Genomic DNA, 12,542 nt, shown 5'->3' with positions numbered 1-12,542 from the left:
GCTTTGCCTGAAAGAACCAGATCTGGAGAAAAACTGGAAGTATTACCATCACATTCCGTCTCTAATAAAATGACATTTTATTTACCTCCTTCTGCCAAGACAGACCTCACCCTACCTCTATCCAGGTTTCCCAAACATAGCTGCAAGGTTTGGCCAGATAGGTGGCCAGAATACAGAATAACAGAATTGGAAGGGACCTTGGAGGTCTTCTAGTCCAGCCCCCTGCTCAGGCGGGAACAACTACACCTTTTCAGACAAACAATTGTCCAATCTCTTCTTTAAAACTTCCCATGTTGGAGCATTCACAACTTCTGGAGGTAAGTTGTTCCACTGATTAATTGTTCTAACGGTCAGGAAATTTCTCCTTAGTTCTAGGTTGCTTCTCTCCTTGATTAGTTTCCACCCATTGCTTCTTGTTCTGCCCTCAGGTGCTTTGGAAAATAGGCTGACCCCCTTTTCTTTGTTCTTCTAGAAGAGCAACAAAGATGATTAGGGGGCTGGAGGCTAAAACATATGAAGAACGGTTGCAGGAACTGGGTATGTCTAGTTTAATGAAAAGAAGGACTAGGGGAGACATGATAGCAGAGTTCCAATATCTCAGGGGTTGCCACAAAGAAGAGGGAGTCGAGCTATTCTCCAAGGCACCTGAGGGCAGAACAAGAAGCAATGGATGGAAACTAATCAAGGAGAGAAGCAACCTAGAACTAAGGAGAAATTTCAATCAGTGGAACAGCTTGCCTCCAGAAGTTGTGAATGCTGCAACACTTTTTAAGGTTGGATAACCATTTGTCTGAAATGGCATAGGATTTCCTGCCTAGGCAGGGGGTTGGACTAGAAGACCTCCAGGGCCCCTTCCAACTCTGCTATTGTATTGTATTATTGTATTGTATTGTGGTAGCCCCTCAAATACTGTAATACTGCTATCATGTTATCCTTAATCCTTCTTTTCACTAGACTAGACCTACCCAATTCCAGCAACTGTTCTTTGTATGTTTTAGCTTCTAGTCTCCTAATCATCTTTGTTTAGGGGCTGGAGGCAAACAGGATCTAGATTCCATCACCTTAGGGTAGGATGCCACAGAAGTATTTTCCAACTCTCCAAAATCACCCAGATTCCCCCTCCTAAGGCTTTCATGCTCACCTCTGGCAGGTTTTCCAGCAGGGAAATGTCTCTCTTGCAGCTCAAACTTACTCTCCAGAATCCCCCAAGACAGGAAGGGGACAAGCTTTCCCAGATTAGCCCTGGTTTTCCCAGGACTGCAGGCATGAGATCTCTCTTGCAAGCAAGGAGAGAATAATGTGATGCCACTGTCTCCTGCTTTAGGAGGGTCTGCATACATATATGCCCATCACTCTAACCCCCCCCTTCTGGATAAGCAGTGTTGCAGCGTGCTGCCTCTGTTGTTATTGTTATTGGTAGCAGCCATACTTTTGCTCTTTATGAGAAGCAATTTATCTCTAGACTCTTCTACCGTCTATGTAAGGGTTAAAGAAAGAGGTTGTGTTATTTCCTAGAGTGGCAAGATTCTGGGCAAGGAGCTAAAGAGTTGCCATAACTGATCCAATCATGTTCTTTTTTGAGGCTGGAAGCCGCTAGGTGCACAAGGCGCCACCTGGTGGCTGTTTCCTGAAGGATTTGAATATTCTGAGCAAAAATATATCTAGAATCAGAAGAGCATAGGGCTGGAAGGGACCTCAGAGGTCTTCTAGTCCAACCCCTGCCCAGAACAGGAGGCCTTATTGCATCAGGAACAAATGGCTATCAAGTGATGGAGAACCCACAACTCCGGGAATCAAGCTGTTTCATTGATCAAGTGTTCTCACTGCCCAGGAAATTTCTCCTTACTTCCCGATTGGATCTCTCTTTAACGAGCTTCTAGCCATTGCTTCTTATCCTGCCCTCCGGTGCTTTGGAGAGTAAGTTTCTAGACTTGAAACCAAGCAAACCAAAGTAAGAAGGAAAAGATCTTTAAGCAAGTCGCCTATTTCAAATGCTTTGATTGATTGGTTGGTTAGAAGCCATCAAGTTGTTGTGGATTCTTAGCAGCCCACATAGATTTTCTCCATGTCACATCAAGGGAAGGAGGGAGGGGGAGGAGCACGCAAAAGGGACTCCACAGTTCAATCCTGAACTACAAATATTCTCTTCTATGGAAGGGTGGATGGCAAGATGATAGAAAGATAAAAGGATAGATAGAAAAGGATGAATAGATATAGATAAGGATAGATAGATAGATAGATAGATAGATAGATAGATAGATAGATAGATAGATAGATAGACAGACAGACAGACGAGAGAGAGAGAGATGATAGAGATGATAGAGAGAGAGATAATAAAGATGGAAAGAGATGAGAAAGATGAAGAAAGAGAGAAGAGAGAGAAATGAGAGATGAGAGAGAGAGATGAGAGATGATAAATAATAGGCAGGCAGGCAGATGATAGGTAGAGAGAGAGAGAGAGATGATAGAGAGATAATAGAGAGATGGAGTGAGATATGATAGAGAGATGGAGAGAGAGATGATAGAGAGATGGAGAGAGAGAGAAGAGAGAGAGAGATGATAGATGATAAATAATAGGCAGGCAGATGATAGGTAGGAGAGAGAGAGAGAGAGGATAGACAGACAAACAGACACTTCAATATATAATAACTCAAATTTATCCTCTCATCACGGAAAGGAAAAATATTGGGAATAGGTGAAAGTTTGCTATCTCTGCAGACAATGCTTGAGTTAAGCCAAAAGTAACGATATTTTATCTAAGAATAGTCCGCAGAACACATTGCTGACCAGGGATCCTGCTCCTTTTTTCCACCACCACCCCTTTTTTTTCTTCCTAGTAAAGCACATCTCTTCCTCAGAAACTTTTTTCCCCTGTAAATCTGGTGCTTCCCTAATAACTGTTATCCACTCTGAAAACCATAATTAGTTTATTAGTGGCCTCTGGCACGGCCTGCTGCTACTCCCTGGAATTCTGCTCCCTGAAATGTGTAACATCCCTGCCTTGACTGTGATAAATTAACAATTGGCATGCAGTTCACAGCCCCAAGTGCTATTCAAAACCTCTCAATGTGAATTCCCTCCGGGCGTGTCTATTGACTTCCTTGTATTCTCTGCCTCCCCAAGGAATGTAAATACAAACTTTAATTTCCTTCCCTGTTAATCTTTCAAAGGGGATGTGGAGTTGGGGGGGGGGGGAGTCTATAAGATTTACCCCTTGATTTCCTTGTGAGTCCAATTCTGGAGATCATTCTCCACACTTAAGGGAGTTGCGATAGATGGGAGGAAGGACACCCACCCACCCTGGCACCATGAGGCAATAAATGACCTTAAAAGTTTATTGCTGTCCTGGAATCTCGCTTGGAGTTCTTGTTCATTGAAATCTACCACTCCTAAGCATCAGCACGCAAATCGGCAGCAACACTTAAAGTGAATTACAGAATAACTGAGTTGGGAGGGACCTTGGATGTCTTCTAGTGCAACCACCTGCTTAAGCTGGAGACCCTATACCAGGGGTGTCAAACACAGGTCATCACATGACATATCGGGATGTTTTTTCCCCTTCGCTAAAACGGGAAGGGGATGCATGGCCAGCACATGACACATCCAGCCCACGGGCAGTGAGTTTCACACCCCTGCCTTATGCCATTTCAGACAAATGGCTCTCCAATCTCTTCTTTTCCAAGTTTCCAAGTGAGGAGGCACCTGCAACTTGTGGAGGCAAGTTGTTCCACTGATTAACGGTTCTAATTGTCAGGTAATTTCTCCTTAGTTCTAAGTTGCTTCCCTCCTTCATTAGTTTCCCTCCATTGTTCCTTGTCTGGCCTTTGGAAAATAGGCTGTCCCCCTCTTCTCTGTGACAGCCCCTCAAATATTGGAACACTGCTATCATGTCACCCTAATCCTTCTCTAGAATGGAATAGAATAGGGATGGGGGATAGGACAGAATAGAATAAACAGGTGGATGGGACATTAGAGGTCTTCTTGTCCAATCTCCTGCTCAGGCAGGCACTGCGACATTTCAGATCAACGATTGTCCAATCTCTTCTTTAAAACTTCAAGTGTTGGGGCATTCCCAACTTCTGGAGGCAAGTTGTTCCACTGGTTAATTGTTCTGTCAGGAAATTGCTCCCTAGTTCTAGGTTGCTTCTCTCCCTGATTAGTTTCCATCCATTGCTTCTTGTTCTGCCCTCGGGTGCTTTGGAGAATAGCTTGACTCCCTCTTATTTGGGGCAGCCCCTGAGATATCAGAACCCTGCTATCATGTCTCTCCTAGTCCTTCTCTTCACTAGACTAGCCATGATCCATTTGTTGTGACCCAGTTGTAAGAATCTCTCTCCCCCATTTCTACTCCCACCCCCTTCCCAGGCATCGCTTCTCCCTCTTGCAATGGCTCTCCCGCCTCCCCTCTCCCCCCAAAAGGAAGCTCCCAGCCATGAAGAAGCATCACAGATATGTAGGGTCAAAAAAGTCTTGATGGCTCTTCCACCTCCTCCTCCTCCTCATCATCATCATCATGCAATGGCGTGACCGGCAGCCTCTGCCTTCTTCGCCATAACCCCCAGCCCTCCCTCAGTCGTTAAGCGGATCCCGCTTTCTTTCTTTTGCAAGGGCGACTCCTCCCGGAGGATTCCCTCGCGCTCTCCTCCTTCGGGCGTCCCATGAGCAGCGGCGGGAGTGGAGGCGCCAGGAGGAACTTCCCTCGGGCTCAGCATTCCGCCGAGGGGACTCCCCCCCCCCCTTCCCCAGGCCGCTGCAGACCTGGAAAGAGTTAAAAGTATGGAGAAGGAATTCCTAGAGCGGGAGGAAAGAAGCTCCTCCCGCAATCAGGGCGTCTTTCGTGTTGGGACGGCCGCTCCGGTTGCTGCCGTCGCCTTAGTGCTTCTCCGGGGACCCGGCGGACGTGAGATCTGGGCGGAGATCGACTCAGGGATCCCCGGGAGAAGCACAGGGAGCCACCCTGGAATGATTCTCCGCCTTCGGAGCTACTCCAGCCACCGCCTCCGGGGGTTGGATTAGAAGACCTCCAAGGTCCCTTCCAGCTCTGTTTTGGTTGGTTGGTTGGTGGGTGGGTGGGTGGGTTGGTTGATGGTAGGTAGGTTGGTTGGTAGATAGTTTGGTGGGTGGGTTGATAATTTGGTGGGTGGGTGGGTGGGTTGATTGATTGATGGGTTGGTTGGAGGGTTATTGATTGATTGATTGATTGATTGATTGATTGATTGATTGATTGATTGATTGATTGATTGATTGATTGATTGATGGGTTGGTTGGTTGGTTGGTTGGTTGATTGGTTGGTTAATGGGTTGATTGATTAATGGGTTGGCTGGAGGGTTGATTGATTGATGGGTTGGTTGGAGGGTTATTGATTGATTGATTGATTGATTGATTGATTGATTGATGGGTTGGTTGGTTGGTTGATTGGTTGGTTAATGGGTTGATTGATTAATGGGTTGGCTGGAGGGTTGATTGATTGATGGGTTGGTTGGAGGGTTGATTGATTGATAGGTTGGTGGGTGGGTTGATTGATTGATGGGTTGGTTGGTTGATTGATTGATTGATTGATTAATGGGTTGTTTGACTGGCTGATGGGTTGGTGGGTGGGTGGGTTGATTGGAGGGTTGGTTGGTTGATTAATGGGTTGGTTGACTGGCTGATGGGCTGGTTGGTTGATGGCTTGGTTGATTGATTGATTGATTGATTGATTGATTGATTGATTGGGGCACTTAGGTTCCCCAGCTTTTCCTCCCAGTACTTCTCCAAGTACTGATGGAGCTCTGCAGGACTGGACTATTTTGTGCCTCTCAAGGATAAACACGTGTTAGCTTTTGTACGTAAAAAGGATGCTGAGTGCAAGCATGCAAGGCCTTCTCCAGATCACCATGGATGCACCCCCTGCCACCACGGTTTGAGTCCATTACATACAGCTAGTCCTCAACTTATGACCGCCATCGAGCCCGAAATTTCTATTGTTACGTGAGATATTTGTTAAGCGAGCTTTGCCCCCTTTTTACAACCCTTTTTTGCCACTATTCTTTAGTGAATCACCGTAGTTGATAAGTGAGTAACCCGGTTGTTAAATGAATGTGATTTCCCCATTGACTTAGGTTATCAGGAGGTCTCAGAAGGGGACCTTGGGATACAGCAACGGTCATAAGTAGGAACCAGTTGCCAACATTCTGAATTTTGATCACATGATCATGGAGATGCTACAAAGGTTGTTAACTGTGAAAATTGGCCACGAGTCCCTTTTTCCAATGCCGTCATAACTTTGGTCACTGAATGAATTGTTGTAAGTCGAGGACTATCTGTATGCCCTTCAAGTAACAAAGGGGGCCAAAGTGAAGAGCGAGGGGAACTTTTACCTTTACGGTATTTTTCAGAGTATAAGATGCATGGGAGTATAAGATGGGAATTTGGGGGGAAAGGGCATGTGTAGCCTTTAGGAGGCTTGTAGAATGCTCCTGGGAGCTTGGGGGGAGCGAGCAAAAAATGGCCCATTTTTTTGTGAAAAAAAAGGGCATGCATAGCCTTTAGAATGCTTATAGAATCCTCCTGGGGGCGGGGGGAAAAAAGAGCAAAAAACGGTCCATTTTCTGCTCATTTTTGCCCTCCCAAGCCCCCAGAAGCACTTTGAAAGCCTCCTGAAGGCTATGCACAGCCATTTTTGCAAAGGGGGCAGGGTTTCTGGAAGCCAAAAATGCTATATTCAGTGTATAAGACGCACCCAGATTTTCACCCTCTTTTTTGAGGGAAATAGGTGTATACTCTGAAAAATTCTGTAGTTTGCCCAGAGTGGGAATTAATCCCTGGTGGTTTTCTCCGAAGCTTCCTTGAAGAAATGTCCATCATGGAGCAACAGAACTTAGCAGACTGTCAAGTAGGACATCTCAACACCATTCAGGTTGGAAGCAGCAGGGAATTCTCAGGAAGTGGAGTTCAGAAGTGCCCAGGTAGACTCAGCGCAGAGCTACAGCAACACTTCCAAGAGCGCTTCCTTCAACGTTTTTGCAACCAGATCTGCGCTCTGGATCTTCAGGAACAGAACCTGGATCAATGCACCAAGAAGCCAATCCAAGACGTGGAGATCCCAGAGCCATCCCTAGTAGGCTTTCCATCACAGCTGCAGAGTTGGGTGAGTGAACTTGGCCGGGAGATCAGGGAAACATTTCAATCTAGGCATCCCGTACAATAGCAATAGCAATAGCAGTTAGACTTATATACCGCTTCATAGGGCTTTCAGCCCTCTCTAAGCCGTTTACAGAGTCAGCATATTGCCCCCAACAATCCGGGTCCTCATTTTACCCACCTCGGAAGGATGGAAGGCTGAGTCAACCCTGAGCCGGTGAGATTTGAACAACAGAACTGCAGTCAGCTGAAGTAGCCTGCAGTGCTGCATTTAACCACTGCGCCACCTCGGCTCGTACAGGTAGTCCTCAACTTAATGACCACAATTGAGCCCAAAACCTATGTTGCTAAGTGAGAAATTTGTTAACTGAGTTTTACCCCATTTTACAACTTTTCTTGTCACATTTGTTAATTGAATCACTGCAGTTGTTAAATCAGTAACGGTTGTTAAGTGAATCCTGTCTTCCCATGGACTTTCCTTGTCAAGTGGTCGGAAAAAGGAATCACATGACCCCGGCCATCTATCGTCTATCAATCTATTTTATCTATCTACTTATCATCTGTGTGTCTGTCTATCTATCTATTATCTATCAATCTCTATATCATTTATCTATCTATATCTATCTATCCATTTATCATTTATCATGTATCAATCTTTCTGTCTATATCTATCTATCATCTATCAATCTCTATAATCAATCTATATCTATCTACTTATCTGTCTATATCTATCATCTATCTATAGCTACTTATCTGTCTATATCTATCTATCTATCATCTATCAATCTCTATATCATCAATCTATATCTATCTACTTATCTATCTATATCTGTCTATCCATTTATCATCTATCAATTATCTATCCATTTATCATCTATTATCTATCTATCTTACCTATCTACTGGTACCTATCATCCATCTATCCTATACATCTGCCTCTCATCTCTATAATTTATCTGTCTGTCTATCAAATTTAAATGGCTGCCAATCTCAGAAGCAGCGACTCCATATCATTAATTTGCTAATTTTTTATTCACAACTTTCTTTTTTTTTAAGGAAAATGATGGATTTACTGACCCAGAGTTTTGTGGAGCATATGAAGATTCAAAGGATGATAGGCTGAAGTTCTTGCAGGAAGTAAAAGGAACCACTGCTTCATTAAGTAAGGAACTATATCACATATTTAAATAGGGTTTTAATGAAGCGGGAAAGACTCCAGTCTCCAGTGTTATTAACATAAACCGGGGTGCTTAACACCTCCAACATTTTATACATGAGACTCAGCCCTGTCACTCATGGCTCAATGGCAGTGATGGGTTTCAAAAAATGTTAGAACCTCTTCTGTAGGTGTGGCCTGCTTTGTGGGAGTGGCTTATTTATTTATTTATTTATTTGTTTGTTTGTTTGTTTGTTTGTTTGTTTGTCTTGTATGCCGCCCACTCCTGGAGGACTCCGGGCGGCTCACAAAAGACAAGGGAAAGGGGGAAAATGAGACAAAGACAACATATTAAAAACAAAACCAACATTCACAATTTCCGTGGAGGTAAATGCTTCTCAGCCCCCCCCCCCCCCCCCCCAGCCTGCTGGAACAGCCAGGACTTGGTGGCTTTGCGGAAGGCCGGGAGGGTAGTAAGGATCCGGATCTCAACAGGGAGCTCGTTCCAGAGGGCCGGAGCTGCAACAGAGAAGGCTCTCCCCCGGGGAGTCGCCAGCTGACATTGGCTGGCAGATGGAATCCGGAGGAGACCTAACCTGTGCGATCTAATTGGTCTGAGAGAGGTAATCGGCAGGAGGCGGTCTCTCAGGTACCCAGGTCCGATGCCATGTAGGGCTTTATAGGTAGTGACCAGCACCTTGAAGCGGATTCAGAGACTAATAGGTAGCCAGTGCAGCTCGCGGAGGATAGGTGTAACGTGGGTGTACCTTGGTGCACCCACAATTGCTTGCGCGGCTGCATTCTGGACTAATTGGAGTCTTCGAACACTCTTCAAGGGCTTGCCGGCCATGTGATTGGGTGGGAGTGGCTTGCCAGTCATGTGACTGGGTGGGAGTGGCTTGCCAGTCATGTGATGGGATGGACGTGGCCAACTTGCAAAATGTGGTGAATCTCACTTAACAACGCTCTTGCTTAGCAACCAAAATGTTGGTTCAGAAACTCTGGCATTTGAAGCACGCAAGTCTTAAAGCTGTCAAGTTACAGCACCCCTAACCCTTTAGAAAAAAAAAAACCAGGGGTGTTCAAACTTGACAACTTTAAGACTTGTGAACTTCAACTCCCAGAATTCCTCCTCTCACTCTTCCTCTTGATGATGTGCGGACGGGTGGGGAGAGGGAGCTGGAACCGGTTCTAAACGGCACTGTAGATTTGTGGAACCTCTTCTATAGAAGAGCTTAGAACTGGCAGGAACCCACCCTTGCTCAATGGGGAAAGAGGAGCTTAGGAGGCAGATACAGATAGTCTTCGACTTATGGCCACAGTTGAGCCCCAATTTTTTGTTTACTAAGCAAGATATTTGTTATGCGAGTTTTGCTACAACACTTCAAGCATCATAAATATGAGAAAAGTGAGAAAAAGTCATTGCTAACTTTTGTCAATGCCGCACTAACTTCAAACTGTCACTAAATGAATTGTTAAGGGCTACCTGTAGTACCTTCTTTTTTAAAAATTTTTTGGTATAAATGAGGAAATAAATGGGCTTTTTCTCCAGCCTGCTAGGAAACGAGCATTGTCTGAAGTGAATGTTCATGATCTTGACACCCACTTTCTCCCGCAGGAGATGGAGTCATTTGGGAAAAACAGCTTCAGCCGCCTGAGATTAAAGATGGAGGGGAAATGGCTGCTGTGCATTGGGATCAGGTAAGGCAAGGGTCCCAAACCTGTGGGCCATGGCATAATTGCTACCAGGCCGCATGAGTGTCTGGCCGGTGTGCGTGCATTTGCACACGAATTGCCCCATTTGTGCCCATACAGCTGTGAGCACCTATAGTACCATTTTAGACAAATGGTTGTGCAATCTCTTCTTAAAAACTTCCAGTGTTGGAGCATTCACAACTTCTGGAGGCAAGCTGTTCCGCTGATTAATTGTTCTCACTGTTAGGAAATTTCTCCTCAGTTTTAAGTTGCTTCTCTCCTTGATTAGTTTCCACCCATTGCTTCTTGTTCTACCCTCAGGTGCCCTGGAGAATAGTTTGACTCCCCCTTCTTTGTGGCAACCCCTGAGATATGGGATCACTGCTATCATGTCTCCCCTAGTCCTTCTTTCTATTAAACTAGACATACCCAGTTCCTTCAACCGTTCTTCATATGTTTTAGCCTCCAGCCCCCTAATCCTCTTTCTTTTTGCTTTTGCCAAAACGTAGTGCTACCAAACCTCTGACAGTAATATAAATGAAATAAATAAATAAAATTGGTCACTCTGGGTAAGAGTCTGCTTCGTATGCAGAGAAACCTCTTAAGTCAGTGGCCTCCAACCTTTTGGACACCAAGGGCTGGTTCCGTGGAGAGAGATTTTTCCACATTCCCAGTTTCTGGCATGCTACAGACTGGTGCCAGTCCATGGACTGTGGGGGTCGGGGATCCCTGTTCTAAGTGATCTGTGAGCCAGGAAGATTTTTCTCTCTTTTGTTAGAGGCTGTTCACCTTGGAGGATGTGACTGTGCATTTCACCCAGGAAGAATGGGCACTGCTGGATCCTGCCCAGAAAGCTTTGCATAGAGAAATCATAGAGGAGATCAAAGGGATTTTGGCATCTCTTGGTAAGGCACTTTCTTTCCTAGGAATCAATTCAGTGTTTCTGAGGCGGAAACAGTAGCTGAAGATGCATTCCCCAACCCCAATATCATCCTTAGGTAGTGTTCTGACCTAAACTTCCCCAGCAGCACGAAGCCGAGTCCTCGTCCCAATAAACCCCTTTTATTTAATTTACAGTAAATTCCTCTCCAGCAAAGTCCCGGCCCCACAGTCTTTCAAGAGAGTTCACAATTACCGACCTTTATCAGGCTTGGAGAGTAGCCAGGCCAATATCTTTCAGACGCTGCAATACTTGGCAAGAATGCAGGAATGAACTAATTGTCTCCTGCAATTAGTTCATTCCTGCATTCCCCTCCCCTTTTGCTCCTCTTTTATTCCCGGTGGGAGGGGCCATTTACCATCCACCTGGGGCTTTACTCCCAAGTCAACCCTTGTTCCTTAGCTGTTCCCTTTGCCTGGTAACTGCATAGGCACACACTGGGAACAGGCTCCAGCTGTTCGTCTGCCTCACGGATATCTGACTCTGAAGGCAGCTGATAACTGTCAGACTGGCCCCATCTCTGCCGCCGATGCAGAGCCCTCGTCAGAGTCTTCCCCGGACTCCAGGGCTGGCCCATGTTCCTCCCCAACCTCCTCACTGTCCGAATCCGCTGCCAGCTCTGCTGCCAGCTCACAATAGGTAGCCTTCCACTGTTTTCACCCTCACCTTTTAGCAATAGACTTATAGACCGCTTCACAGTGCTCTACAGCGCTCTCTAAGCAGTTTGCAGAGTCAGCCTCTTGCTCCCAACAATCTGGCTCCTCATTTCACCATCCTTGGAAGGATGGTAGGCTGAGGCAACCTTGAGCCAGTCACAATCGTACTCCTGACAGTGAGCAGAGTTAGCCTGCAATTCCACTTCCTAGCTACTGTGCTACCATGGCTCTTTTTCATTGTGTGTACCAAAATGTTTTTAGAAATAATATCACACATCCAGGTCAGTTTGGAAAAAGTGATAGCTCAGGGATGTTCTCTATCAGGTCCCCAACCTGCGGGCCGTGGCCTATTCACAACCGGGCCGCCTGAGTGGCCGGCTGAAGCATTTCAGGGGCTCATTGTCCCACTCGCACGAGCGTCACAAGTGCTTGGGACTTTACTCACGTGGGCCTCACATGCATCTGCCCCTCCCACGAAACCAGTGGTGGGTTTCAAAAATTGTTCGAACCTACTCTATGGGTGTGGCCTCCTTTGTGGGAGTGGCTTGCCGCCCATGTGACCGGATATGAAGATGCCGACGACACTTGTCAGAACCACCTTAAATTACCTCACACACAGCACTGGCATGCATAAGAATAGGATGTAAACTTGTTTTTTACAAGGCATCTTTGGTTTGCTTTAAAACAACTTCAACACACGCAATGTTCTGATTGCACCACAAACGCAGTAGTCATCCTTACCTTTCACAGACGCACTGAGTTTTATAAATATGAGCATGATAGTGTAGATCCAAGGACCAGTGGTGGGTTTCAAAAAATTTTGGAACCTCTTCTGTAAGTGTGGCCTGCTTTCCGGGTCCACTGGTGGAACCTCTTCTAACCGGTTCGGTAGATTTGATGAACCAGTTCTACTGAATAGGTGCAAACTGGTAGGAACCCACCTCTGCATGAAACCTTCCCCCATGACTCATCC

General features: G+C 45.7%; 1 protein-coding gene across 1 annotated transcript in view; it reads left to right on the top strand.

Annotated features, from left to right (window-relative positions):
- Positions 1 to 6,624: 6,624 nt before the first annotated feature.
- The window catches only part of LOC106544840 (uncharacterized), a 45,616-nt gene continuing 39,698 nt past the window's right edge, over positions 6,625 to 12,542 (top strand). Inside the window, 4 exon segments of the mRNA XM_087708001.1 lie at positions 6,625 to 7,129; positions 8,179 to 8,284; positions 9,897 to 9,979; positions 10,752 to 10,878. Of these exon segments, the coding sequence (XP_087564127.1) occupies positions 6,836 to 7,129; positions 8,179 to 8,284; positions 9,897 to 9,979; positions 10,752 to 10,878 (610 nt within the window). The 5' untranslated portion in view covers positions 6,625 to 6,835.

This window comes from Thamnophis sirtalis, unplaced genomic scaffold (assembly GCF_051295495.1).
Source record: "Thamnophis sirtalis isolate CommonGarterSnake01/CBP01778 unplaced genomic scaffold, rThaSir2_p1.2 scaffold_3, whole genome shotgun sequence".
Taxonomy (NCBI): Eukaryota; Metazoa; Chordata; class Lepidosauria; order Squamata; family Natricidae; genus Thamnophis; species Thamnophis sirtalis.
The sequence above is the reverse complement of the archived record's forward strand: the minus strand, read 5'-3'. Positions and strand labels throughout refer to the sequence as shown.